Source organism: Xenopus laevis, chromosome 4L (assembly GCF_017654675.1).
Source record: "Xenopus laevis strain J_2021 chromosome 4L, Xenopus_laevis_v10.1, whole genome shotgun sequence".
Lineage (NCBI taxonomy): Eukaryota > Metazoa > Chordata > Amphibia > Anura > Pipidae > Xenopus > Xenopus laevis.
The window spans coordinates 107,793,123-107,818,927 of NC_054377.1; the positions used below are offsets into that span (position 1 = coordinate 107,793,123).

At 37.9% G+C, this 25,805-nt stretch overlaps 1 protein-coding gene across 3 annotated transcripts in view; it reads right to left on the minus strand.

Moving 5' to 3' along the window:
• The window catches only part of dennd1b.L (DENN/MADD domain containing 1B L homeolog), a 111,542-nt gene extending 87,246 nt beyond the window's left edge, over window positions 1–24,296 (minus strand). For 2 of the 3 annotated variants that reach the window (XM_018258659.2, XM_018258658.2), the window contains exons 1-2: window positions 23,782–24,286; window positions 14,832–14,896 (exon numbers count right to left, since the gene is read on the minus strand). In XM_018258659.2, the coding sequence (XP_018114148.1) occupies window positions 14,832–14,896; window positions 23,782–23,804 (88 nt within the window). In that variant the 5' untranslated portion in view covers window positions 23,805–24,286. Of the gene's footprint in view, window positions 1–14,831; window positions 14,897–23,781 lie in introns of all 3 variants that reach the window. The other variant, XM_018258657.2, reaches the window with a different exon arrangement.
• Between the last annotated feature and the right edge of the window lie 1,509 nt (window positions 24,297–25,805).

Genomic DNA, 25,805 nt, shown 5'->3' on the forward strand with positions numbered 1-25,805 from the left:
CTTTGTTGTACAAAACAAAAAAACGTCCTTTGTGCTCATTGTATGTGTATGGCAGAGGGGCCAAATCACACAATATCCATTCTATAAGGGCTTTGGCTTGCGGCGTCTTCATGGGACCCCCTTTGGGGTGGGGTCAAGAGAATCCTCTCAGTCACTGGAGTGGAAATGTGAAGAGGATCCTGTGGTGCAGCGGATCATCTGAGCACTTGGGCATATGGAGAAACAGGGCATTGTTCAGTTGCCCAGTAAAAGACTTTACACAGCCGGAGATATGAGAAAGAATCACTAAGGTTTACAAGACGTGAGGCAGCTGACTGCCCCTCAGACACCCAAACAAGCTACAAGGTGTAAATACTTTACAGCAGCATTATTTGAAAAGGAAAAAAAGGACTAAGATACAATTGCTGCCAAAGATAAAAATGTTCAAACCTTACAATAGTAATTCTTATACAGGTATGGGACCTGTTTTCCAGAATGCTCTGGACTTGGGGCGTTCAGGATAACGGGTCTTTTCATAATTTGGATCTTCATACCTTAAGTCTACTAGAAAATAATGTAAACATTAAATAAACCCAATGGGCTGGTTTTGCTTCCAATAAGGATTAAGTATATCTTAGTTGGGTTCATATACAATGTACTGTTTTATTACTGCAGAGAAAAAGGAAATCATTTTTAATAGTTTGAATTGTTTGATTAAAATGGAGTCTATGGGAGATGGCCTTTCCGTAATTCGGAGCTTTCTGGATAACGGATCCTATACCTGTATTTATACATAGAAATAAAACTCTGTATGTATAATATATAAAACAAAAGGTAAAAATGTTTGTTGTTCCTGGCGAAAGTCCTGGTTTAGGATCGAAGCCTGAACACAGGACGTTTGGGTCAAAACCCCTATACAACAGGAATCTTGACTCTTAACTTGCTATATGCAATGTTGTAAATTGTATCTAACCAACAGTTTGAAAACCACAGGCTGGTGGATTCTCCCACACAGCACATAATGATGTACATGTATGGAATTAACATGTAAATGAAAATAAAAAACACCCTTCTAAAAACTATGAAGTAATAAAAAAACAAGTCATAATTAATATAACAAGAATCTGATTTGGGGGAAAAAGCAAATAGCTGTGTTGGCTTTTTGCTGATATGAATAACACTTTTATTGGAGATAAATGAGGAATAAACAGTTTTTTTTCTTATTCATGTATCCTATGTCTCCTGGAAGTCTCCTGGAGTGAGGAATTATCCTACTCTGAAAGAACCCTGTGAATGAGGATTAGCACTGATATCCTGCTGGGAGTCAAGGATGGGTCAAATCAAAACTGTAAGAATTACTGTGCTGAGGGGTTGAAAGAATTTACGTGAGGTCGCTTCCAGAATAACCTCTTTATAAAAGTAAGGAAACTGATTGTTAGACATTAAGGGGTAGATTTATTAAGGGTCGAATTTTTTTGGTCAAAACTCTCAAATTCGAATTGTGAATTATCCAAATTCGATTCAAGTTTTAATTTAAATTTCAAGATTTATCATACGCTTTAAGAACCCAAATTTGCTACATTAAACCTGCCGAATTGCTGTATAAGTCATTGGGAGAGGTTGAGTTTTTTAAATTCGAATCAAGTTATTTAAATTCGAATCGAGTTTCTCTAATTTAAATCAAATTCGATTAGAGTTTTTAGATCAATTCAATTTGTCTAAGCTGAGAAAATTCGATTTTATCAATAAATTTCGATTGGTCAAATTTTGAATTTATGGGAGTTTTAAAAAACTCACATTCAAAATTTCGACCCTTGATAAATGTGCCTTTCCGTCTTAATTATATTAATTTATAAACCCTTGATGAAAAAGAAATTCCCTTATTTTCCTAGAATATATATTTTTTGCTTTTATTTAACATTTCTTTACAATCTATTTATATACTGGTCATGCAACGAATAGATAAATAATAGATTTTGAGAAATTAATCTCCACTACTAAAATGCGTGAATAAGTGACCCTACATATACCTCTTGTATCAAATTGTTTGCTTGTATTTTTTGCTTATAATATACAGTGTATGCCATAGGGATGCACCACACTATTTTGGATTCGACCGAACACCTGAAACCTTCGTGAAAGATTCGGCCGAATACCGAACCAAATCCAAATCCTAATTTGCATATGCAAATTAGGGGTGGGAAGGGAAAAACATTTTGTACTTCCTTGTTTTGTGACAAAAAGTCACACAATTTCCCTCCCTGACCCTAATTTGCATATGGCAGAAGGATTCAGACGAATCCGAATCCTGTTGAAAAAGGCAGAATCCTGCCCGAATCCTGGATTCAGTGCATCCCTAGTATGCCAATACAGATTATGATGTGTACATAACACTTCTCTTCGTGTTTGCACAGATACTGCACTTATGAATGAACAGTGTGAATTTGTTTGTCTTGGCACAACCAAAGCAGCACTCCTAGTGGTCATAAATGAATGACCCACCCATATGTTATAAATGTTAATAAGCTGAGAAAGTATGCTATTTTTAAAATTGTGTCAAATTAAATGTTTTTAGTCTCAAACACAACATAAATGCAACATCCATGATACCCCCATGAAAATCTTCATGAGGTGTAAGTATGATTACCAACTTTCTGTTCTACCCCACTCACAAGACCTTTGTCCAACATTTGATCTCATTCCTTTTTGGCCTTGAATGCAAAATCATCTTTTGTGAGCATTTTTTTTACAAAATCATGTGTGCAGTGGGGTGGATAAGTATGATCAAGTATTAAATTATATGTTTTCACACAAAAGTCTCTGTGCATGCTATCATTTGTTTTTTGTGTGTGCGAAAGCACAAAGTGCAGAAGAAGGCATGTTTGCGTGATGGGATCATTCCTAAATTGTTTCAGGAAGAGAAGGTATTTTTGGGCTCTAACTATTTTTACCCTAAAGGTAAAACTGCCTTTGTCTAATTTGTCATTTAGGGGGTTATTTATCAAGGGTCGAACTTTAGAGTTTCTTAGACCTGGATGAACTCAAATGAATTCAAATGAACTCACAGTACGAATGGTTTCTTATTTAAGAAAAAACTCAAATCGATAAAAAAAAAACTTGATTCACTCAAATTAGAGTTTTCAGCAAAAAAAACTTGAATCGCTCGAATTGATCGCGTTCGGGCAAAACCCTCCAAAAAAAACCTTGAACATCATGAAGGCTATTAACATCTTCACATGGTTAAAAGACCCTTGCCATTGACGTCTACATGACATCGACACATTTTAGATGGTGTATTTTCATATTTCCAGGGTCAGGGGTTTTTTTAAGCTTGAAAAATTCAAATTTTTTAACTCTTTTTTTTAAACTCTTTTTAACCCAGGAAAACTCCTTAATAAATCTGCCCCTAAATCAATATTTTTTTTTTAAACAGCACCCAGGCAGCATCAAATATATTATTTAAGATGCAAGCCACTAAAATTCATAGCCAGTGCTATCAATTCGTCCATGCTCTGGTATGCAAATGTTAAATGAGAACAGGAGTGCTGGCATAAATAGTGAGACACAAGTGCATTGCATACATATATACATATATATATATATATATATATATATATATATATATATATATATATATATATATATATATATATATATATATATATATATACACTGTTTGATTCCTGACGAAGGTCCCTGTGGGGGACCAAAACGTTGAGCAAAATATACCTTTGGGAGATTGATTCAGCAAGTCTTATGAGGCCGTTTTTCTGTATCTCCTTCTATATTTCAGTTTATAGCATTTTCTATAAATATTAGTCCTCTTTTCTGTTGAGGCAATGAACACAATACATCCTAAATAGGTTGCAGATTCCTCCAGCACACACCATTGCCTGTTGGTCTACCTACTCACCATTGGTTTACATTCCATTGTTTCTTGAATGCTAAAATACACAAACTGTGAAGAAGTACACATGGGCCTGCTCATCATAGTTTAGCATACGTATGTAGTCAAACTGCAGTCAGACAAAAAGGCACCTGTGTTCTTGATTTCTACATTTGATAAAGACAGTAATGTTTTTAATGGGTAATGCTAGTTGTTAACAATGATGAACATGTTAAGCCATACTGAAAAATAGAGTAGAAGTGCTGGTCTCAGGCAGATAAGTTTATTGGACTTTATTGTACAAAATTTGATTTCAACTAGGGATGTACCGAATCCAGGATTCGTTTCGGGATTCTGGCTTTTTCAGCAGGATTCAGCCGTATCTTTCTGCCTGGCCGAACTGAATCATAATTTGCATATACAAATCACCTGACAAGCACTTACATAAGCACCTTCAGGAGAATCCAAGAGAGGTACCTAGGAGGCGATTTTGCTCCAGCCACCTGAACTGCTAAATTTTAAGGGCTTCAAACTCTTTGAATGCTGAAGCCCTTGGGAAAAAAAAGCAAACAAACTAGGAATGCAACGAATCCAAGATTCAGTTCAAGATGTGAAGCAGGATTTGGGCGAACCAAATTCAAATCCCAATTTGCATATGTAAATTAGGGGAGGGAAGGGTAAGCATGTGACTTTTTGTCACAAAACAAGGAAGTAAAAAAATTTCACCTTTTCCTTCCCCACCCCCTAATTTGCATATACCTAATTTGCCTGGTTCAGATTCTGTTCGGTATTTGGCTAAATCTTTCATGAAGAATTCGTAGATTTGGCAGAATTCCAAGAAGTGGATTTGGTGCATCCCTAAAACAAACCTGCAATAATTCTCCAAAATTATATAATATATATATATACCGGTATATATTATACTAGTACTGTAAAAATATACAGCGCTGCATTTATAGTAGCACTAAATAGAAATACTGTATTTATACATGAAAAATCTATATACCGAATGGTCAATACTCAAGCATCTAAACAAACAGATTGCAACTTGCACAATAAAAGCTTTTCATAATGAAAATGTTCCCTTTCCTATTGAAAGCAACTACTTAGCATGTATCTTCTTGTTTTGACACAGATTTTTAATATTGGCATAACCTTGCATGATTTCTTGTGCTTTGGTCAATTACTTTCTTTTTACTCACAACACTTGTGGAACTTTAGATTCACCTAAGAATTGGCAAAAAAAAATCTACAGGATATTTGATGATATGAAAGTTACAGCATAGTCTTTATATATAGCCTATAACTAAAACGTTAAGCTTATGTGGCTTTAATAAAGCAACGGACATTAACTAGTTTTGCATTTCCCCCTGTTGAAGGGTACAATTTAACCAGATCCCAAGGTCTCCCGATGAGTTCCTGTGTTTGTGTTTAAGCCTCGGTCTCTTTTGAAGTTTTGCCAAATCTCTGGTGTTAATGACACAAGCAGGAAATAATAAGGAAGAGTGCAGCTGTGTATTATTCTGGAGTTAGCTGTGAAAATATCACACAGAAACTTTGGTGATTCACTGGAAGTCTAAGTTGTGAATGTGCTTGAGATCAAGATGACAATGTTTCAGATGCAGTATATATAAGTTTACTTTTAGTGCACTGCTGAAGAAAAAGCATTAGAAGAGGAAAGAGCATTAACACTACACTGAGGAAGAATATACCAGTGGGAGCAGCAGGAAGTATCCTGCAACAGGGGCTTTATTTTAATGAGATCTAAATATTTTTCCCAAAGAAGTGTTTCATCTTGGAAGTGTATTGTTTAAATGATAATTTGTTTATAAACTCACTTTGATGTTGGTGTTACTAGCTATATCACGATCCACTGTTTGGCAAGGAGACAAATTGTTTTTTTACAACATAACTAGGATGTGTGCTGAAGAGAAAACAGCTGATGAGTAAATGGATAAAAGTGTAGGATAGCAGAATAAGTTACCCTATGTGGCCCCAGTTGCTTATTCCTTTTTTTGCTGTAAAGGATACCAGACAAACAACATAAAATGTGCTGCTAACTGCATTGTGAATTGAACAAAGTGATAAGAAGGAGGTTGAATAATAAGTAAGAAGGAGATGTGTTTTGGCAATGTTATTAGAATGGATGATTTTGTAAGAGGCTGTACATATGAGGTGAAGGAGAGAGCAGAAACATTATGACTCCATGTCAGAAAACCTGATTACATGAAATAATAGTGGAGGCCCTGACAGTGATACAGTAGGAATAAGACTCATGCTAGAGAGGAGGAAAAAAAGGGACTGGTTACGTAATTTTTTTTTTTTTTTTTTTTCACAAATGTTTTTATTTGCTTTTCAATATGCATATAAGAAAAAAAAGAACAAATAAGAAAACAAAATAAGGTAAACAGTCAAGTACAGATTCAAGTGTCATAAAGTAAGATAGACAATAATAATCTAAAATCTAGTCAAGTGATCAGGAAAAGGGGGAAATGGATAGGTATACCCCTAATTGTAGATATTGAAAGTTACTCACGATGGCATTACCTGTAGACGATAAGACAGAGCATTAAGGTTGATGATCAAGATAGGGCAGTAGAAAATAGTTGGTTAAGATGATGACTCCTGGGGGGTCCCATAACAGCTAATTGTTGCGGATTTCCCACGGATTGTAGTAGTTGGTTTGCCTCACGGACAAGATCGGTCCCCAGCAGCAGCTCCCGTTCATACCACGTGGTAGTTTGAAAGGTTTGGATAGTGAGTAGTTTTGTAAGTGGAGCGAGGGTGTTAATGTAAGTCAACCAAGTGTCAAAAAACCGTTCTGTGTGTTTCTCCTTATTCGTTAGAGTTTCAATCCAGTCTAAGTGGAATATGTGATGCAGTTTTTGGCGCACCAAAGATAGAGGCGGAGGAAGTCGGGATAGCCAGGTATGTAAGATGGCCTTCCTGGCAGCCGCCGTCAGCCTCTCCGCTAAGGCTTTCTCCGGCTTGGAGATGTGTGGGGTGGATTGTAATTTGCTAAATATAGCCAATGTGGCGTTAACGGTGATCGATTTCCCCGATACGTTTTCCCAATAACTGGCGATTTCCTTCCAGAACTGCTGTATAAGAGGGCATGACCATAGACAATGTATCATATCGGCTCTGGGCGCTTCACACTTCAGGCAGCTATCCGAGTGTGTTGTGCCTATATGAAATCTTTTTAGAGGTGTAAGGTAAGCATGGTGTAGCAATTGCAGGGACATTTCCTGGTATGTGCTAGCAGGCAGAATTTTCATCATTCGCGTGTGATGCCGAAGAATATCCACGTTTTCAGCCTGCGGGATGATACATTTCCATTTCGTAAAAGCCATAGTGGTATTATTCGGATCGACAGTAGTTCTAATTTGTTTGTAAATATGTGCGGTGGATCTGTTAGTATCATGTTTTGGCCACAATGAGTCAATTGGGTTGTTCTTATCTTTGTCCGTCAGTTTGGCCCATCGTCGTGTGACGAAATGTAAGAGCTGAAGCAATGAGAATTGGTGCATCTGCAGGAATGGGTACTTTTGAAGCAAGGCCGAAACTGGTAGGACTGTGTTGGTAGGGGTAATCATGTCTTTGATATTCTGTAAGCCTTTCGTTTGCCAAGCTCTGAAAACCAGGCTGTTTAAGCCCGGAGAAAACATTTTGTTGTTGAGCCAGGTAAGATTTATCGAGTTAAAAGGAGATAAGTTTGCTTTTTTCCGAATGGTGTGCCAGGTTTTATATGTGTGGATGAAGAGAGGATTTTTGGTTACGTAATTTGAAGTAGCAAAAGGTCATATAAAATAGGCATTTAGGCATGTAGGAGATAACAAATTGGGATAAAGAAAAGGACAGAAGTTGGTATTAACAGTAAAATGAGCTTTAGTGAAGGTATACAAAAAGTAAGCCTTCATGGGCCTATCAATTTTCATGCAAGAAAGACATATAAAAGAAAAGTTATATGGGTATGAATGATAACAGACTATTGTCACAAACTCCTGACAGTAATTTTTTTTTAAAAATATTAGCACTTATTGCCCTGAGGTGAAAAGCTGTGCCCAAAAGGAAGCCACATTTTAATAGAGCTCTGGGTTATTGAGTCAAAACTAGTTCACATTACAAACACTTTTTATTTTTATTTTTACACCACAAACAATTCTTTTCTTCAATAGCTTTTTTTAAGATTTAAATTTTTATGTTTAATTTTCCACTTTCTTGTATCCCAGGAGAATAAGTGGGAGTTGCTGATTCTCTGAACTGATACACTGAACAGTTTACACATTTCTAAACAGCAGCAGCTCCAGTCCTTACTGAGCATGCTCCCTGGGCTTTACTAACATCCCTAACAGCAACAGCTATTGTTATATGCTGACATTCCTCTGATAGTGCTGAGACATGTATCAACAAATACAGAAAACAAGAAAACTGGAACAATTTAGAATGTTGGCAATATAGTTCCCTAAGCTACTCATGAGATGACCAAAAGAGTGGAAAATTAAGTGGGTGTTTGGAAGAAGAAACTTTTAAGAAAGATTACACCAGAGCAGATAATGTGGAAATGACTAAGAAACAGTTTACTGCAAAGATTTTACAAGTATGGAAACTGTTATCCAGGATAATCAGGACCTGGGGTTTTCCAGATAACAGGTCTTTTTGTAATTTGAATCTTCATACCATAAGTCTACAAGAAAATCATGTAAATATTAAATATACCCAATAGGCTTGTTTTCCTTCCAATAACGATTAATTGTATCTTAGTCTGGATCAAGTAGAAAGCTCTGTTTTATTATTACAGAGCAAAATGAAATCATTTTTTAAAATTTGGATTATTTGGATAATAGTCTATGAAAGACGGCCTTCTGGCTTTCTGGATAATGGGTTTCCGGATAGCAGATCCCATACCTGTATTGACAAAAAGAAAGGATCCCTGTTGATGTCACCAGGTAGAGAACAAATCTGAGGAAGTGAAATCATTGTTCAATAAGGGGAACAATGTACAAGCAGAGTGAAAGAAGAACTAAAACTTTAAAGGGATATGGCTAGAAATACTATATATATTTTATATACTGTGAGTATATATTTATATACTATGGGGGTTATTTATCAATGGTTGAGTTGGGTTTTCCTGAAAATTTTGAGTTTTTGAGGGAAGTTTTCAGTTAAAACTCAAACTCAAATTTTCGGGTTAAAAAAATCCAAATTTTTCGGGTTTTAATTTTTTTTTTACGTTTTTCAAGATTTCTATATGCCCCCAAAGCTGGAAATAGCTCAAATCTGAAAATACTTCAGCTAAAACCTGTCTAGGTCATGTAGACGTCAATGGCAGAGGTCCCTTCAAGCATTTGAAGATGTTTGTAGCCTTCATGAATTTCGAGCGATACAAGATTTTTTTCCCTGAAAACTCGATCAATTTGAGTATTCAGGTTTTTCCCCCTGAATGCCCTGATTCAAGTTTTTTCCATTTGAGTTTTTTCATAGATAAGAAAACATTTGAGTTGTAAGATTATTCTTGGTATAAAAAAACCTCACAAACTTCACAAACTTGACCATTGATAAATAACCCCCGAAAAGTATAATAAAGGCACATGGTGGTTTGAGCTTGTAAAGAAGTCTAAAATATGAAATATAAAATAAGATTCACCATTTGTAGCCCAATTCTGTGTTAAGCTCTAGTTCTCTTTTAAATGCAGGAAACAAATGCAAACCAAGACACCAAAGTATCCTGTATTAAAGGGGTATAGACTTCAAGGGCTGGTCCAGCTCCCTTTTAAACAAAGTGAATACAAATATGAAACCAGTTATCCAGAATGCTTGGACCTGGGGCTTTCTGGATAACAGATCTTTCTGCAATTTGGATGTTCATGAATCATGTAAACTTTAAATAAACCCAATAGGCTGGTTTTGCCTTCAATGAGGATTAATTATATCTTTGTTTGGATCAAGTACAAGGTACTGTTTTATTATTACAGAGAAAAAGGAAATCATTTCTAAAAATTTTGATCATTTCATTATAATGGAATCTATGGGAGACAGCCTTTCCATAATTCTGAGCTTTCTGGATAATGGGTTTCTGGATAACGGATCCCATACCTCACTGAAAAAAAAATTGTGCTTGGATGAACCAACAGGAGAATGCGACTTGAATTTTAATTTCAGATTTAGAAAAACCATTGTTAAGTTAATAATGGATGGAGGGCACACCAAAATTTTCAAAAATTGGCAAGAGGTGCAAAAACAAATGTTACCCCTCCCCTTGACAAAGGCCTTGGTGCCGAAACGTTGGGGCCATTCTCGTTTTTCTGGTAGGTGTATCCGCTCCCTTGCTGATTTCTTTCTTGCTGCATATAACTAATGGGTGGTTAATTTTCTATGCTACTTTTTTAACATTGTATAAATTGCGCCATGTGTTGTATGGCATTATCTATGTAAAATGTTTTTTGAACAATAGTAAAAATTATTTTTTCAAACCACCCTTATGTTCAATTGTTTGTGTTTTTGTTTTGAGTGTAAAAACCATTGTTAAAACAACTAGCAAAAATGTATGTTCATGTTGTGGGGGCAAATTAATCAAATCTTGTATTAGTGTGATATTGTCTGTGATTTAAAGTAGACAAAATACCCTGTCTGTCATTTCCCTTAAACACAATAAAACATATTATAGGATATTATAGGATTATTTTTCCACCAACATGCTTTTATGCTAGCCACCATAAAGTAAAATAAATTGTATTATAATTTCAGAGAAAAAAAATCACCTGTGAAAATGGTATTCTGATATTTCAGAACATAATCAGATAATAGGTTTCCAGATAACAGAGCACATAAATGCATAAGCAGAGCATTTTAACATCTAACAATAGTTTTAAAGCACAATAAAGAGTATACAGAAGAACAGGGCGATTTTAGTTATTAAGAAAGGCTACTCAAGATTTGGAGGATGGAGAAGTGTCTTCGTGCATTAGAACTCTATAAGATTATACTGTATAAGAACAAGCAAGCAGAATGTCTTCTGACAGAAAATGTTTTCAAAAGACATTTGGGCATACGCTGAGAAACTGACAACTCTTTTGCCTGAAGAAGCAGCACAGGCATATAAAATATATTTCAAGAATGGTATGGGTGGCTTTTTAGCTAATGAGCAATATAATAAGCTTACTGCTATTCATACACAATAATGCAATGTTGCATACACAGAAAATAAAGGATTTTCATTTTGGGCGAAATGAAATCAAAATGAGATGAAACCTCTTTGATTTTCAGAAGATATGTTATTTCGTCAGCTATAATCAGTGCTTAGTGATGTCATTTCTGCCACACGTGACTCACTGAAGCTTGTGTATTGCTGTGTTCTCCCCACGCAGATTTCGCTGGCCCCATCGCCAGAGTATTATGACCTGTATAAAAGCATTTGGTGTTGTGCTTTTATATGGTCATGGAACTCCTTGGTGACTTATAATATCCTAATATTTTACAATAGGGTGCACTTACTATATATATATAAATATATATATATATATATACATACACACACACACACTTATCTCATAGTAAAGAGCTAACTCCCAGTAAAGAGTTAAGCTGGACAGACTGTGAATTTCAGATAAAGGTAATCTTAAAAGCACAGATTATGACATATGTTTCAAAGTATTAAAAAATCAGGGTTTTTCCATTTGAGCCAAGCAAAGCTTCGGCAGTCTATTACGTAACTTTCTTTTTGTCAAACCCAGGGTAAATCTGACAATGCTATTTTCAGCCTCCCTTGGCAGGGGTATAACTTCCGAAATGTCTGGGAGGCTTTACAAGCCTGCATCTTAAATGCACCTCGTACACAATCAGTTTTATGATAGAACAGTCCAAAGCAAACACAAAAATTGAATGTAAACATGTCAATGGTGTATGTGGTAAGTGATCTTTCCTATAGCAGACTTGATTCATTATGGCATTTAAAGGATCACATTTTTGTGTAAAATATCATTAGCCTGTCAGGGTGTGATATAACGATTTTAGACCGTTGATGCTCCTCTCACTTTGAAATCTGCCTATGTACCATCCATGCTCCAAGAAGGGGCACTGAAAGATGAAAGTTTCAGTAAGACAAATTGAATGTGATCCAGTCGGAGCACAGGTTTGTGTGTTTTTTAATAAAACTGAAAAAGTACCAGATTAGAAGCTTTATGATTCACGATTGCTTACTGAATGATCTGCAAGACATTTCTAAAGTTCTAACCTTTTGCCACACTTTACGCACCCTCACAAAATTCATTCAAATCTCAGTTATATATGTCATTTTGATGAGTCCATGATTAACAATATTGTCATACATATCACTTTAAGCTGCAAATGCCTACCACAAGTTACTTCCTGAAAAAATACAGTGAAAAATCATAGGCAGCGTACATAACATTCTTATTTATCATTTTTCTATGTAGCTGTCTATGTAGCTTTCTGAAAATCAAGAAATGTGGGGGAGGAAGTGCAAATATGCAAGGCAAGGCATCCCCCAGAACCCCAACTGCTAACCTGTAAGTGCTGAACAAGTACCCTTCTAATTAAAAAAAAACCTTGCTGGTCCTGGCAGTTTTTTAATTGTTTGTTTTTTTAGAGACTGTAAAGCTGGCCATACACATACAGCAATTTCACCAAACGAGCGGATCAGAAGTAAAGCAATATGGGTGGTTGGATCGCGGGGCCACATCAACAAACAGATATGGTCCCCAATCCGACGGGATTTTTACCCCTGCTCAATCAACATCTGGCTGACTCCCGGCCATATATATCGATCAGGGAAGACAGTCGGAGGGTCCCACACACAAGCCAATAAGCCAACTCGGTCTGTCACCAGCTTTTTTCGGTGTATGGCCATTTTAAGGGCTCTTACAGACAAGCGTTTTTACCTGCGTTCCCCTGCGTTGCGCTTTCTTCCGTTCAGCCGCAGGGGAGTGCAGGAGTAGACTCACTGAATTATTGTCAATGGGGCTGTATTCACACAGACGCATGTGAGTGCCAAACGCAGGTACAATGCAACATGCTGTGTCCCAACCTGCGTTTGTCACTTACAAGCGTCTACACAATAATTCAGTGCATGTACACCTGCGCTTCCCTGTGACTGAACGGAAGAAAGCGGAACGCAGGGGAGTGTAGGTAAAAATGCATGTCTGTAAGAGCCCTTAGTATGTGAAGTGCAATTAGCTGAACAGGTAGCAGTAATAAATACGTACTACCTATTTCACATCTCATTCACTGGTCATATGCAGCGGCGGTGAGACCTGAACCTTATTGCTCACAATTCCGCAAGCCTTACTCAACTGGTTGCACCTGTATGGCGTTCTTCCACTCAAGAAACCCACATATATTGATCTCCATCAAGGGTTTTAACTATAGCAATAGAAAAATACTGCAAGCCCTAAGGTAAATAGTCAGGTAGTGAGATAAGGGTCCCTGAATGGCAGGGCTTACAGTAAAGGTCATAATACATGGGCAGAACCGCTTGTTTGGAGAGGTCGTCAAACGAGTTGATCTTGCCCCAATATTCCCACCTTGAGTGAGCAATATCAGACTTATCTCATCGTGTGCCCTAGGGCCCAATAATCAGATCACTATTCCGGGAATGCAGGAGGCTGGTGCAAGGACCACATCAATGAACATATGGGGTTCACAATTAGACTGGATTTTTAAACCTGCTTGATTGACATCTGCCCAAATTTCGACCAGATATCGGTTGGGGAAGCCCATCAGACCACCGCATACATTGGCAATAAGCTGCCAACTTGGTCTGTCAACAGCTTTTATCAGCCCGTGTATGGCCACCCTAAAGAGGTGGTTCAACTTTATGTTAACTTTTAGTATGTTATATATTTTAAGCAACTTTTCAGTTGGTCTTTATTATTTATTTTTTAATAGTTTTTTAATCATTTGCCTTATTTTTTTACTCTTTCCAGCTTTCAAATGGGGGTCACTGACCCCATCTAAAAACAAATCCAGGCCTCTCCTATTCATATTCCAGTCTCTTATTCATATCAATGTATGTTTACTAGAGTAGTTTGCACGCTACCAACCAGATTGTGGAAATCGCAACCTGGAGAACTGCTGAATAAAAAGCTAAAGAACTCAAAAAACACAAATAATAAACACGAAATCTAATTGCAAATTGTCTCAGAATATCACTCTCTACATCATACTAAATGCTCATTTAAAGGTGAACAACCCCTTTAAGTGTGTGCCTTACAGAAAAAGACAAGATGGTAATAAGAATATGATCTAAAAATTCTGTGGAATGCCCCTATATGTGCCAAAGAATCAAATATTATGCTAATACTGCAAACATTTGGTATTGAATTGAGTTCTTTTGTAAAAATGTTGCAGATGAACAGAATTCTAGAATTATGGACTACAAAAAATAGGCTTCGGACAGGCGATGAAAATGAGTTTAGATCATGTAGAAAGTTGGTGGTAGGCAAGACAAGCCTATATATGACAAGCATTTTTTTTACTTTTTCACAGAGCTGCTGCTGAATTCTGTAGTTTTCCTACAGACAACTTTGAAACCTTTACTTATACAATACATTCCACGCAAAAGTCACATACACAAATCCTACTCTAACACTCAGTAAAATAATAGTCATATCTGAACATGCTCTGCTTCTTCAAATTCTACTTAAAAAGGAAAAAATTGTTTCACATCATAAGGCTTGCAATAACCACAAACCACATACACACTCCTCTTCATTTAAGAAGCTAGCAGGCGAGCTCTGGTTGGGCAGTAAGCATTGATGACTGTCATATGTTAATTGCATTCAAGTCATGGTCGTTTGAAAAATAAAGCCAACATTTTACTATTGCTGTGAACACTTTCAACCACAGGAAGTATATCAAGCAATAAGAAGATGCATGATATTTCAGCCAAATATAAGGCAAGACTCGTTTTTAATGTTTAAACAGAAAACAGTACTCATTTATTTACCTTCATTTTCAGAGGATGGACACTCGACTTTTATCACCAGATCAAAGGTTCTCTGTGGCTTTTCCCTGAAACAGAACCAAACAGATGGTTTAGAAGATTTCAAGAAGTTATTGCTGCAAGTCAGAAGCATAAGAAAGTTCAGCTGTTCTAAGGCCCCTTCAAACTGACTGCGTGTCCCTACTTACACTTTTGTGTTTTGTCTAGGGCATGCATATAGTGTTCAGCAGATGCGCAGTAGTCGAAAACAAAGACCCACCATCTGTACTTCTGCTGCCACTCACTGAAGCCCAGTATATCAATATAAACAACCACTGAGGAAATACAGGAGGCACTCCTCAGCTGTTACTTTTTTTCTCACTGTAAATGTTTCCATAATTATAGGATTAAGTATACAGACACACAGGAGATTGACAAATGCAAATTGTCTGGCCCTTAAAGGAGAACTAAACCCTAAAAATTAATATGGCTAAAAATGTTATATACTGAAATTAATGCATCAGCCTAAAGTTTCAGATTTTCAATAGCAGCAATGATCCAGGTCTTCAAACTTGTCGCAGGGGGTCACCATCTTGGCAGGGCTGATCCTATCAAATGTGGGGCCCAATTGGGACCATGTTGGCGGGGCCCCTAGACAAAGTGTTGCTGGCTACTGACACACCAAGTATTTAGGAAAATAAGGGCATACAGGCACAAAATAGAAAGGAATGGGGCAGACAAGGTAAGAGAATGAGAGGGATGAAATAGGGGCACATAATAGGGGCACACAGGGTAAGAGAGAGAGGGAGGAAATAGGAGAGTGGACTGGGCCAATTAGTTTGGGGCAGGCTGGGCCGATTCAGCTTGGGAGCAGGCTTGGTTGGATTGGGGGCAGGCAGGGCCTATCAAGGTTGGAGGAAAGCTGGGCCTATGAGAGTTGGGGGCAGGCTAGACCTATGGAGTTGGGGGATAGGCTGGCTTATCAGAGTTGGGGGTGGGCTGGACTCTCAAAGTTGGGGGCAGGCCAGGCAGCATCATGTGCTGAGGGAAATATTATCTGTGCTGCCCTGTGGTGTGGGGCCCCCAGAGGAGCGGGGCCCTATTGGGCCCAATTCGTCCAATAGGCCTAAGGCCGGCCCTGCATCTTGGAATGTGTCTGCGACACTCACATGCTCAGTGGCCTCTGAGCAGCTAAGCTTAGGGTTTTGTCGCAAATTATCAAGCAGAAAATTAGGTTGGCCTCTAATATAAGCTGATGCTACAAGGCTGAACACTCAATTCTGATGCTAGCTTTCTAACCTGCCATGTAGTAATTATATGTATTGATTATTAATCAGCCTTATATTGTGACATTTATTTTCTATGTGTACTGTATACTTTGAGTCGGTCCCAAAGCTCAGGTAAGTGGCAGCAGCAATGAGCATGCAGCGATTCAGCAGAAAAGAAGATGGGGAGCTACTAGGGCATCTTCAGAGACACGGTTCTTTACTGCTAAAAGGCTGTGGCTACCTTGAGCTGGTACAGAAGCCCAAAACATAATGTACAACATTTCTAGACTACTTCTTTAGTTAAGCTTTAGTTCTCCTTCAATTCAGTCTTTGTATCTGCAGTAATTAAAAATAAGTTTTATGAAGTTTTTTTTATGAAAAAAATGCTAAGCCACCCTACCACATCAAGGTAAAGCCAATCCTAACCATTTACCTCCGATCATATTTTTTAATGGCAGGCACATCCCAATTCTAATGGGAAACATGTCAAAGCATTGGTCTCATAGGCTGATCCTCCCCTCGTTTTCATATTCACTAAACAAAGCACTCTTTTCAAGTGTACTGGATTTTTAGGTTTATCATTTTCTAAAAATGTATCATCAAGTCAGGATATAGTAACTTAACCACCAAACCACTTTTCTGCATCTTCATACTCCATTGTAATAAGGGAATGTACAAAAGTTTCACATTTACATTCTAAATGTGTTTTAATTTTGTATTAATCCCTTTACAAAGATTGTTCGTGATTCACATCAGTCCCTGGAATAATGCAGTTTACAATCTATGTAATCTATGTAACAATCATACAAAACACACATGCGAAGATCAATGTAATCAGGAAATGAATAATCACATTTTTTGTGGGATCATGGGCAAAGAGAGGATATACAAACTCATTGCAAAAACTACATCACCATCTTTATAGAGAAAAAACATTGCCCTGTTCTTTGCTTGCTAAAATGTATTTTTATAACAAACGTACTATGGTCGTATTTTCTTAATGTTTTTAAAACATTTTTTATTGCTGTTTAGGTATAACATGCAATGGTTACCAAAACAGTTGAGATGAAACATCTCAAATCTAATTTTAGTACAGATTTACCATGGCTGTATGACAATCTATAAGTAGGTTTGGTCGTACAAAGTTTGGAAAGCAGGACATTCCTAACCCTATTAAAGATTATAAAGTATACACATGAATTCTTTTTGTTATCTTTTATTTATATAGCACTGACATGTTCACATAGCACTTTTACAGAGAGTATTCATCATTCACACCAGTCCATGCCCCAGTAGAGCTAAGGTATCTCTATAAATGCATTCTAGGGCCCTGGATGTTGCGTTGCTGCTTACATCTTCCTAAAAGATTCTTTCACAGACTCACCACAGCTTGTTACTGGCTGCTGATTCAACTACCAAGAGTCTCCTCCCCAACTGATACCAGATCAGACCTAGATCAAATATCAAACTGTAAAGCCTGATTATTCCAGGTGGGTGAAGATCACATTAAACCACTGAAATGGTTCTCTCCCCATGTAATCCAATTATTGGTCCAGTGCCCAAACAATCAATTTACTCCAACTTCACCCAATATTTAGTAGCAAAATCTGGAAAATAAATCCATAAACAACAGGATCTAGCCATACACAGTTCTGTAACTGTGCTTTTCTTAAAGGAGAAGGAAAGGTTAAAACTAAGTAAGCCTTATCAGAAAGGTCCATCTAAATATACCAGTAAATCTCCAAAGTAATGTTGCTCTGAGTCCCCTGTCAAAAGAAACACTGCATTTCTTTCCTTCTATTGTGTACACATGGGCTTCTGTATCAGACTTCCTGCCTTCAGCTTAAACCTCATTGCCCTGGGCGTGAGCATGCTCAGTTTGCTCCTCTCCCCCCACCCCTCCCTTCTCTACTGTAATCTGAGCCCAGAGCAGGGAGAGACTCAGGCAGGAAGTGATGTCACACCACATTAATACTGCAGCTCCTATTCTAAACAAACAGAGAGTTTCTAGAGCTTTTTACTCAGGTATGGTAAAACATTTACAGAATAAATATAGCATTCTAGCTTGCACTATTGCAGCTAATCTATTGGCAATAAAATGCCTCCGTAGCTTTCCTTCTCCTTTAAATGTTCATGGCTTTTAACAACCCTTTAAGCATATATATATATATATATATATATATATATATATATATATATATATATATATATATATATATATATATATATATATATATATATATATATATATATGCACACACACACAAGTCCAGTCTGGTGCACTCAGAAAAGATTTAAGTTTCTGCCTGGGTGCCGTTCAAAAAACATATTAACAATACATAATAAATGACCGCACTCACTGGATTTTCTCAAAAATCAAAAAAATGTATTCAGCGTTCCGGCCCTTAGAATCAAGCCGTCTTCAGGAAATTTCCTGAAGACGGCTCGATTCTAAGGGCTGAAACGTTGAATACATTTTTTTGATTTTTGAGAAAGTCCTGTGAGTGCGGTATTGTATGTGTGTGTATATATATATATATATATATATATATATATATATATATATATATATATATATATATATATATATCACCCTCAACACAAAGGGCCAGATTTAAATCAATGAGAAGCCAATATTCTATGGTTTATAACATGAAACTGCACAGGAGAGATTCAACCTTTTCTTTTAAGCCAAATCCAGTTTTCCTATCGACTGCAATGTTGTTTTCATGTAATAAACAGTGAAATTAGTTTTTCTCATTAAATTGCAGCTGGCTCAATGGGAAAATCTGGAACTGAATTAGAAGATTCTCATCTAACTGAATCTGGCCCAAAATACCAAACTAGCTGAACTCAAGATTCTGGTGGGAGCAGTGTTCATATTTTGCTTTCAGAGAAACAATTTAAAAAAGGTAACCTTTCAGATGAACTTTATAATAAGAACTAATATATTTTATGTAAATAACGCTCATGACAAGTAATGCATGCCAAACAAGGTCACAGCTATTTTGGCCATTCTACAAATTAAGAGCAGAAGACAGCAGAGGAACTTACAAGAGAAAAAAACCATTAGCACTTTTCACACCAGTTAGATTCTGGCTGTGATTTAATTCCAAGCATGTTATTTTCAATGGCAGAAGTAGCCTTTCTTATTGGCTACAATGCATTTTGCAGTGACATTTTTATGTAACATTGATCAGTTTAAAATAAAATAGTTAAAATATTTGCCATGTTAGGGACCAGGTGTTACTGCATGATGTACTCCAGGAGATGCAATGTTCAAAAGTTAATGTAGATAAAACATTGCTCTATTAGAGTATGAATGGGGTGACAGTTCTAAGTATGTTGTCCACACAAATGCACAATATTACCCAGTTTGCCAGGGCGCGTTATTAGGAAATTGTGATATTTTTTCACCTGATCCTACCAGTGAAAAGTCTTGTATTTTTTCCACTAGCATTCATTTATAATTTCTTGTATCAGTTATTTCAGGTAGACAACTTTTTCCATATGGTGGCACCATATCTGATTTGTGCAGCTGAAACATCACTGGCAATTGATGTAAACTGTATTCAACCAGAAATCAGCAGGACAACTGTAAAGTATAGCTGGTTTGAGAAGCATATACTGTTATGATGACAATGACATAACCCTGACATACCACTGCTTTAGTTTTTATTTATTTCTAAAGGCAGTGGCACAAGCAGGAGTTGTAAGCCCAAGGGTATGCCTCCTAGAGCAGTAGGAAGGTCAGAAGTGTCAGAATGAAACCAGATCATGGTAATATATGTGGCCAGATCATGGCAATATATGTGGCCAGATCATGGCAATATATGTGGCCAGATCATGGCAATACACAAGGAGAAAGTCTGTAATTTAAAAACAGTGCATATCTAAGCAAAGGATACTAGATTTTTCCAGGACACATATACCTAAAGTTACACATTGATTTTTTTCAGGTCATATAACTTTTTGTTATCCTCTTTTATCCCTGCCCATTTGGGACAACAACCACATATTGTATATTATGTTAATAGAGTTCAACTGACACATTATTCCAGACAGGTGATAAAGTACATTTTTCTGTTAGTAGCCCACAAAGACAGGTAGTACAGTCTTATGAGCTTTTAGTATACTACCCCAGGAATACAAGTACCACAATACAGTGAAATTGGCTTTGTCTATTTTACCCAGAGACACCAGAATGCACTCCAATAAGCTCTGAACCCCAGTCAGGCAACTAATACTGTTTTATGTGTTTATGGCAGGTGCCCCAAAATGGAAAAAAACACAGTTCAAGGCACTTTGATCATATGACCCCAGACTGGAATGTAATTCAGTGAAACTGTGAATCCAACTAAGCTGGGCAGGAACAGCATATATTACACAAAAGCCATGAATATCCTGTAAATTATGTCCGGTACTAACAGTACTTAGTGATGTCATTGGCTAGAATTAGAGCTTAGTGATGTAATTTCTGTCACATGACTCACTGATTTGTGTATTATAATAAATAAAGTACCCCCTGTTGCAAAATATGAGGCTATTAGAAGTCACCTCGGAGTTCCATGACCTGGCCTTGTGTTTTTATATGGTCATGGAACTCCTTGGTAACTTAAATTATCCTTATATTTTACAAGAGGGGGTACTTTATTCACTATATAATACACAAAATCCATGAATATCTTGTAAATTGCATCCTTATAATACACAAAAGCCATGAATATCTTGTAAATGATATCCTTATAAACGATGAGTTTTGATGTCATCAGTTATAAACGCTGAGTTCTGATGTTCTGATGTCATTTCTGTCACATGACTCACTGAAACTTATGTATTATAATAAATACCCACAGTTGCAAAATATGAGGATATTAGAAGTTACTTCGGAGTTCCATGACCTGTATAAAAACACTCGGCCTTTCATGGTCATGAAACTCAATGGTAACTTATAATATCCTTATATTTTACAAAAGGGGGTTCTTTATTCACTATATAATGTATATACATATAACCCTAAACACAGCAGAACCACAGTGCAACAAGTTGTGAACATATTCCCCAAATGATCCAGTAATGATCACAATGGACTTTATTGAAACAAATTGCCACCGCAGCTCTGCTGTGACCTGTTATTAAAGGGGTGGTTCACCTTTTAGTTAACTTTTAGTATGATGTAGAGAGTGATATTCTGACATAATTTGCATTTGTTTTTTATTTTCTGAGTTATTCAGCATTTTTATTCAGCAGCTCTCCAGTTTGCAGTTGCAGTAATATGATTGTTAGGGCCCAAATTAGCCTAGCAACCATGCATTGCTTTAAATAAGAGACAGGAATAGGAGAGGGCCTGAACAGAAAGAGGAGTAATAAAAAAAAGTAGCAATAACAATAAACTTGTAGCCTTATGACTCCCGTTTAAAAGCTAGAAAGAGTCAGAACAAAAAGCCAAATAATTAAAATACGATAAAAATAAAATATTGAACGCCAAAAGTTGCTGAGAATTGGCCATTCTATAACATACTGAAAGTTAACTAAAAGGTGAAACACCACTTTAAAGGAACAGTTCAATGTGAAAATAAAAACTGGGTAAATAGATAGGTTGTGCAAAATAAAAAATGTTTCTAATATAGTTAGTTAGCCAAAAATTTAATGCATAAAGGCTGGAGTGACTTCAATGTCTAATATAATAGCCAGAACACTACTTCCTGCTTTTCAGCTGTATAACTCTGAGCTAGTCAGCGACTTGAAGGGGGGCCACATGGGACATAACTATTCAGTGGGTTTGCAATTGATCCTCAGCATTTAGCTCAGATTCAAAAGCAACAGATATGACCCATGTGCCCCCCCCCCTCAAGTCTATGAGTGGTTACTGCCTGGTAACCAGGGTAACCAGTCAGTGTAAACCAAGAGAGTTGAAAAGCAGGAAGTAGTGTTCTGGCTTTTATGTTACACACCCAGTCACTCCAGCCTTTATACATTACATTTTTGCCTAACTAACTATATTATAAACATTTTTTATTTTGCACAGCCTATCTATTCACCCAGTTTTTATTTTTAAACTGAACAATTCCTTTAAGTGACACTGTCAATCGCAATTTGGAAGCACTCATTTCAAAGTAACATGCAGTAACACACTGCACCTGAAACATCTGGGGTCCCCAATACTTTTAGAGTGCAAGCTAGTTTGGGCAGGGCCCTCTTTACCTCCTGTATCAGTTATTAGTTGCTATGTATATAAGCTATTATATATATACAACAATTTAGTGCACAGGGCCGAAGAATATGTCATTACTTCATTAATGGGGCCCAACGATCGGATCCTAGCGTTTGCAAACGGGGGGGCGGATCGCGGCCCGCATCAACGAACAGATGCGGCCGCGATCCGACGGGATTTTTAATCCCATCCGATCGAGATCTGGCCGATTTTCGGCCAGATCTTGATCGGGGAAGCCCGTCGGGGGCCCCCATACACGGGCCAATAAACTGCCGACTCGGTCTGTCGGCAGCTTTTATCGGCCCGTGTATGGCCACCTTTAGTATCTTATTACTTTTTTCAGCCTGAAAATGCTCACAGGCTCTAAATTACAACCAGCAACATCCCTGTATAAACACTGAATGGTTTACGAAGACGGCCTTGGAATTTGTAGTTCCTCGCAACTAGAGAACAGCTTATCTCAATAAACAATCAATAATATTACATTTGTCTAGAATGTCAGCCTTACTATTTCATAAGAATTATAAAATGTTATGAATTAAGAGATTTAAGAGATGGCAAGGCTATTGCATATCTGAGCATGTTCAACTATCAAGATGTTTGCTGAATGACTGAGCCAATTACAGTCTATTTATATATTGGCTAGACCGGTACATAGCTATATATAGCCTGGTCCAATACATAATTATGAAAGAAGTTCTAATGAACACTATATGAATAATCTGACATGAAGGGCCATCAAAGGCACATTTAACCCTTTCTGTGCCAGTGGCATTTGATCTTTCTGTGATGAGCATTTTTAGACGGCACGTGGTCACAGTATTGATTGTGGCGCTGGCACGTTGGTACATTTGTGTCAGACCTGTAGCTTCAGCTAACGCTGGCACATAAAGAGTTAACGGGTCTGTCATGGGATAAAATGCCTTCACCCTTGCAGGAGTGATATCTTAATCACAGAGACCCTGACCTCCTGCCGTCCAATCAGACGAATGAAAAAACCCAACAGGTGTGTCTGCTGGGGGGAAGCCAAAGGCACCGACCATTTGTCATACCTCAACTCACTGGTCATGATACACATTTAGAGGCAACCCTCTGACTAAAATCATTTCATGGCAACTTATCACATTCCAAATTCCAGTGTATCATTTTCCCCTTACATATTACACATGCAAATAAATATATAGTGAATAAAGTACCCCCTCTTGTAAAATATAAGGATATTATAAGTTACCGAGGAGTTTCATGACCATATAAAAACACGAGGTCGAGGGTAACTTCTAATATCCTCATATTTTGCAACTGGGGGTACTTTATTTATTATAATACACAAATTTCAGTCATGTGACAGAGATGACATCAGAACTCCTCGTTTATAACTAATGACATCAGAACTCACAGTTTCTAAGGATATAATTTACAAGATATTCATGTCTTTTGTGTATTATATATATATAAATAGATGTATGTACCAAGTACATGTTTCAGGTCTCACCTGGTCCTGGTGTCCATACTCATCTCAGTCCCAGTTAAAGCTGAGGGTAGTTCTCACATGTCTGTCACAGAGTACACATGGGTGACACCCTACAAGTGCTGTAAGTGAAAGTCACAGGGTGCTTACTATTCATGTCCCTCAGTCAGGCAGTCCCTAAGACAAGCTGTAGCTCTTCCAGGCAAGTTGTTGTCTGCGCTCTACAGTTATCCCGCCTCTCTCAGCAGCACTTATGCCACCAGGTTACCAGCTACCCTCGTAGCCACTAACAAACCTGCCCGAGCTCCTGCCACAGCTTCTAGTCGTACTCAGTTTGCCTGGCTATTTCTCTGGTGTGTGTGTGTCTCTTTGCCGTACTGTCAGCCCACAGTGGCACTGTCCCGAGCCGTCTCTCCCTGCTCACAGCTGTCTCTCTGTGTCTGACCAGGAAGTCGCCGGTGGAGCCTCCGCTGACGTCACGAGCGGGGGGTGTTGGGGAGAACTAGGAATAGACATAGAGGTGAAGGGAGAAGAGCGCAGGAACTTTCTACCTGTGGCTTTGTCGCCGCAACTGCTTATTATGAACTACAGTTCATAGCACCCCCTGTAAAAGACTGACTGATAATCATTATGTTGCCGCTACAATTTCAAAACGACAAGAGAAAACTGACAAGAGTGAAAGATAATATGAGGAGAATGTTTGCAGATTTACATGGGTGCTTTTACCTTCACAACATGTATTGTTTGTCAACAGAAAATGTAAAAGCTTCATAAAAGAGTTTGCCCCATGTGTGCCTGTTCTTTACTTTATTACAGTTTGCTACATTTGTTTGCCCATCTCCCAGCACTACCTGAAATGAAGCCTCCCCAGCAACCAGGGTTGCCAGGTCTAATTGTCAAAACCAGCCGAAGTCGGCTACAAAACCAGCCCAAAACTAGCCAAGAAGCACTTCAAAAGTAGCCCACAAATATAGTAGTGTTCGTTGAGGGGGGCGGGCCCTGGTGCGTGACGCGCAGCCGGGCACCGCCCCCCTCCGTACTGCCGCATTTAGCCGCATTTTCAGCGGCGAACGGAGTGCCGGGGGGCCCTGAGGGGGTGTGGGCCCTGGCCCGCTCGCACCCCCTGCTCCCCCGGTAGTTCCGCCACTGCACAAATAGCAAAATGTGTGCAGTGAAAAAAAAGTCTTCAAAATAAATGAATAGATGTGAAAAATACGCCTTTTTCAATTTTCACTGATTTGCTCATTTTTCCATGAAGCAAAATGGGAAAGATTTGCCCCCTTCACCAGGGGTGTAACTACAGAGGGGATTCAGGAGGTAAAGGGGCCCCATGAGGCTCTAATACATCTACAATTTCAATAAATATTGGTAAAACAAGTCAACCTCTAGACATTTTGGTGGCCAGCAGATATTTGCCCCAAAATTGTAATCTGAAGTTGAGGAAAGTCACTGGAAAATGCGACAATGCTTAATAGTGACGGGAGAATGGGGTACAGAGCCCAAAATCTGGTAACTCCCGACTTCGTCACAAGTCAGTCCCATTGCATGTTGGTTATTGTAGTCTTACATTAAATTAAATTGTATGATTCAGTCCCCCTGCCTAACTAATAGATTAGCTAGGCAGGGGGACTGAATCATACATCTCTATAGGCCATTGCTTCACAGCGGAAACGGATGGGATGCTCTGTGGGTGAAGGGGTGGGCGATTGACAGAGCCTCTTTTTTTGGGGTAGAATCTAAACTTCGATGTGAACTTACTTAGAATATAACAATTCAGTTTGTTTAAGTGAACAGTGGGTCATCAACTTTTGATACCACCCGTTGTATTTTCTCCTTCTATGGTAATGGGAGGGTGCGCCTGAGGGTGAAGGGGTGGTGGAAATACCAAGGCTGGAAAGCAATGGTTGAATGTGTAGTTTAATCTATGACCTTGATTAGCAGGTTGTGTGCAACTGATTTATGTAATTGCCACTCCACTTACCTGTCTCTTCGTACCAGGAAACTGGGAGGGTGTAAACCAGGGTGAAGGGGTGGCTGACTAATTGAGA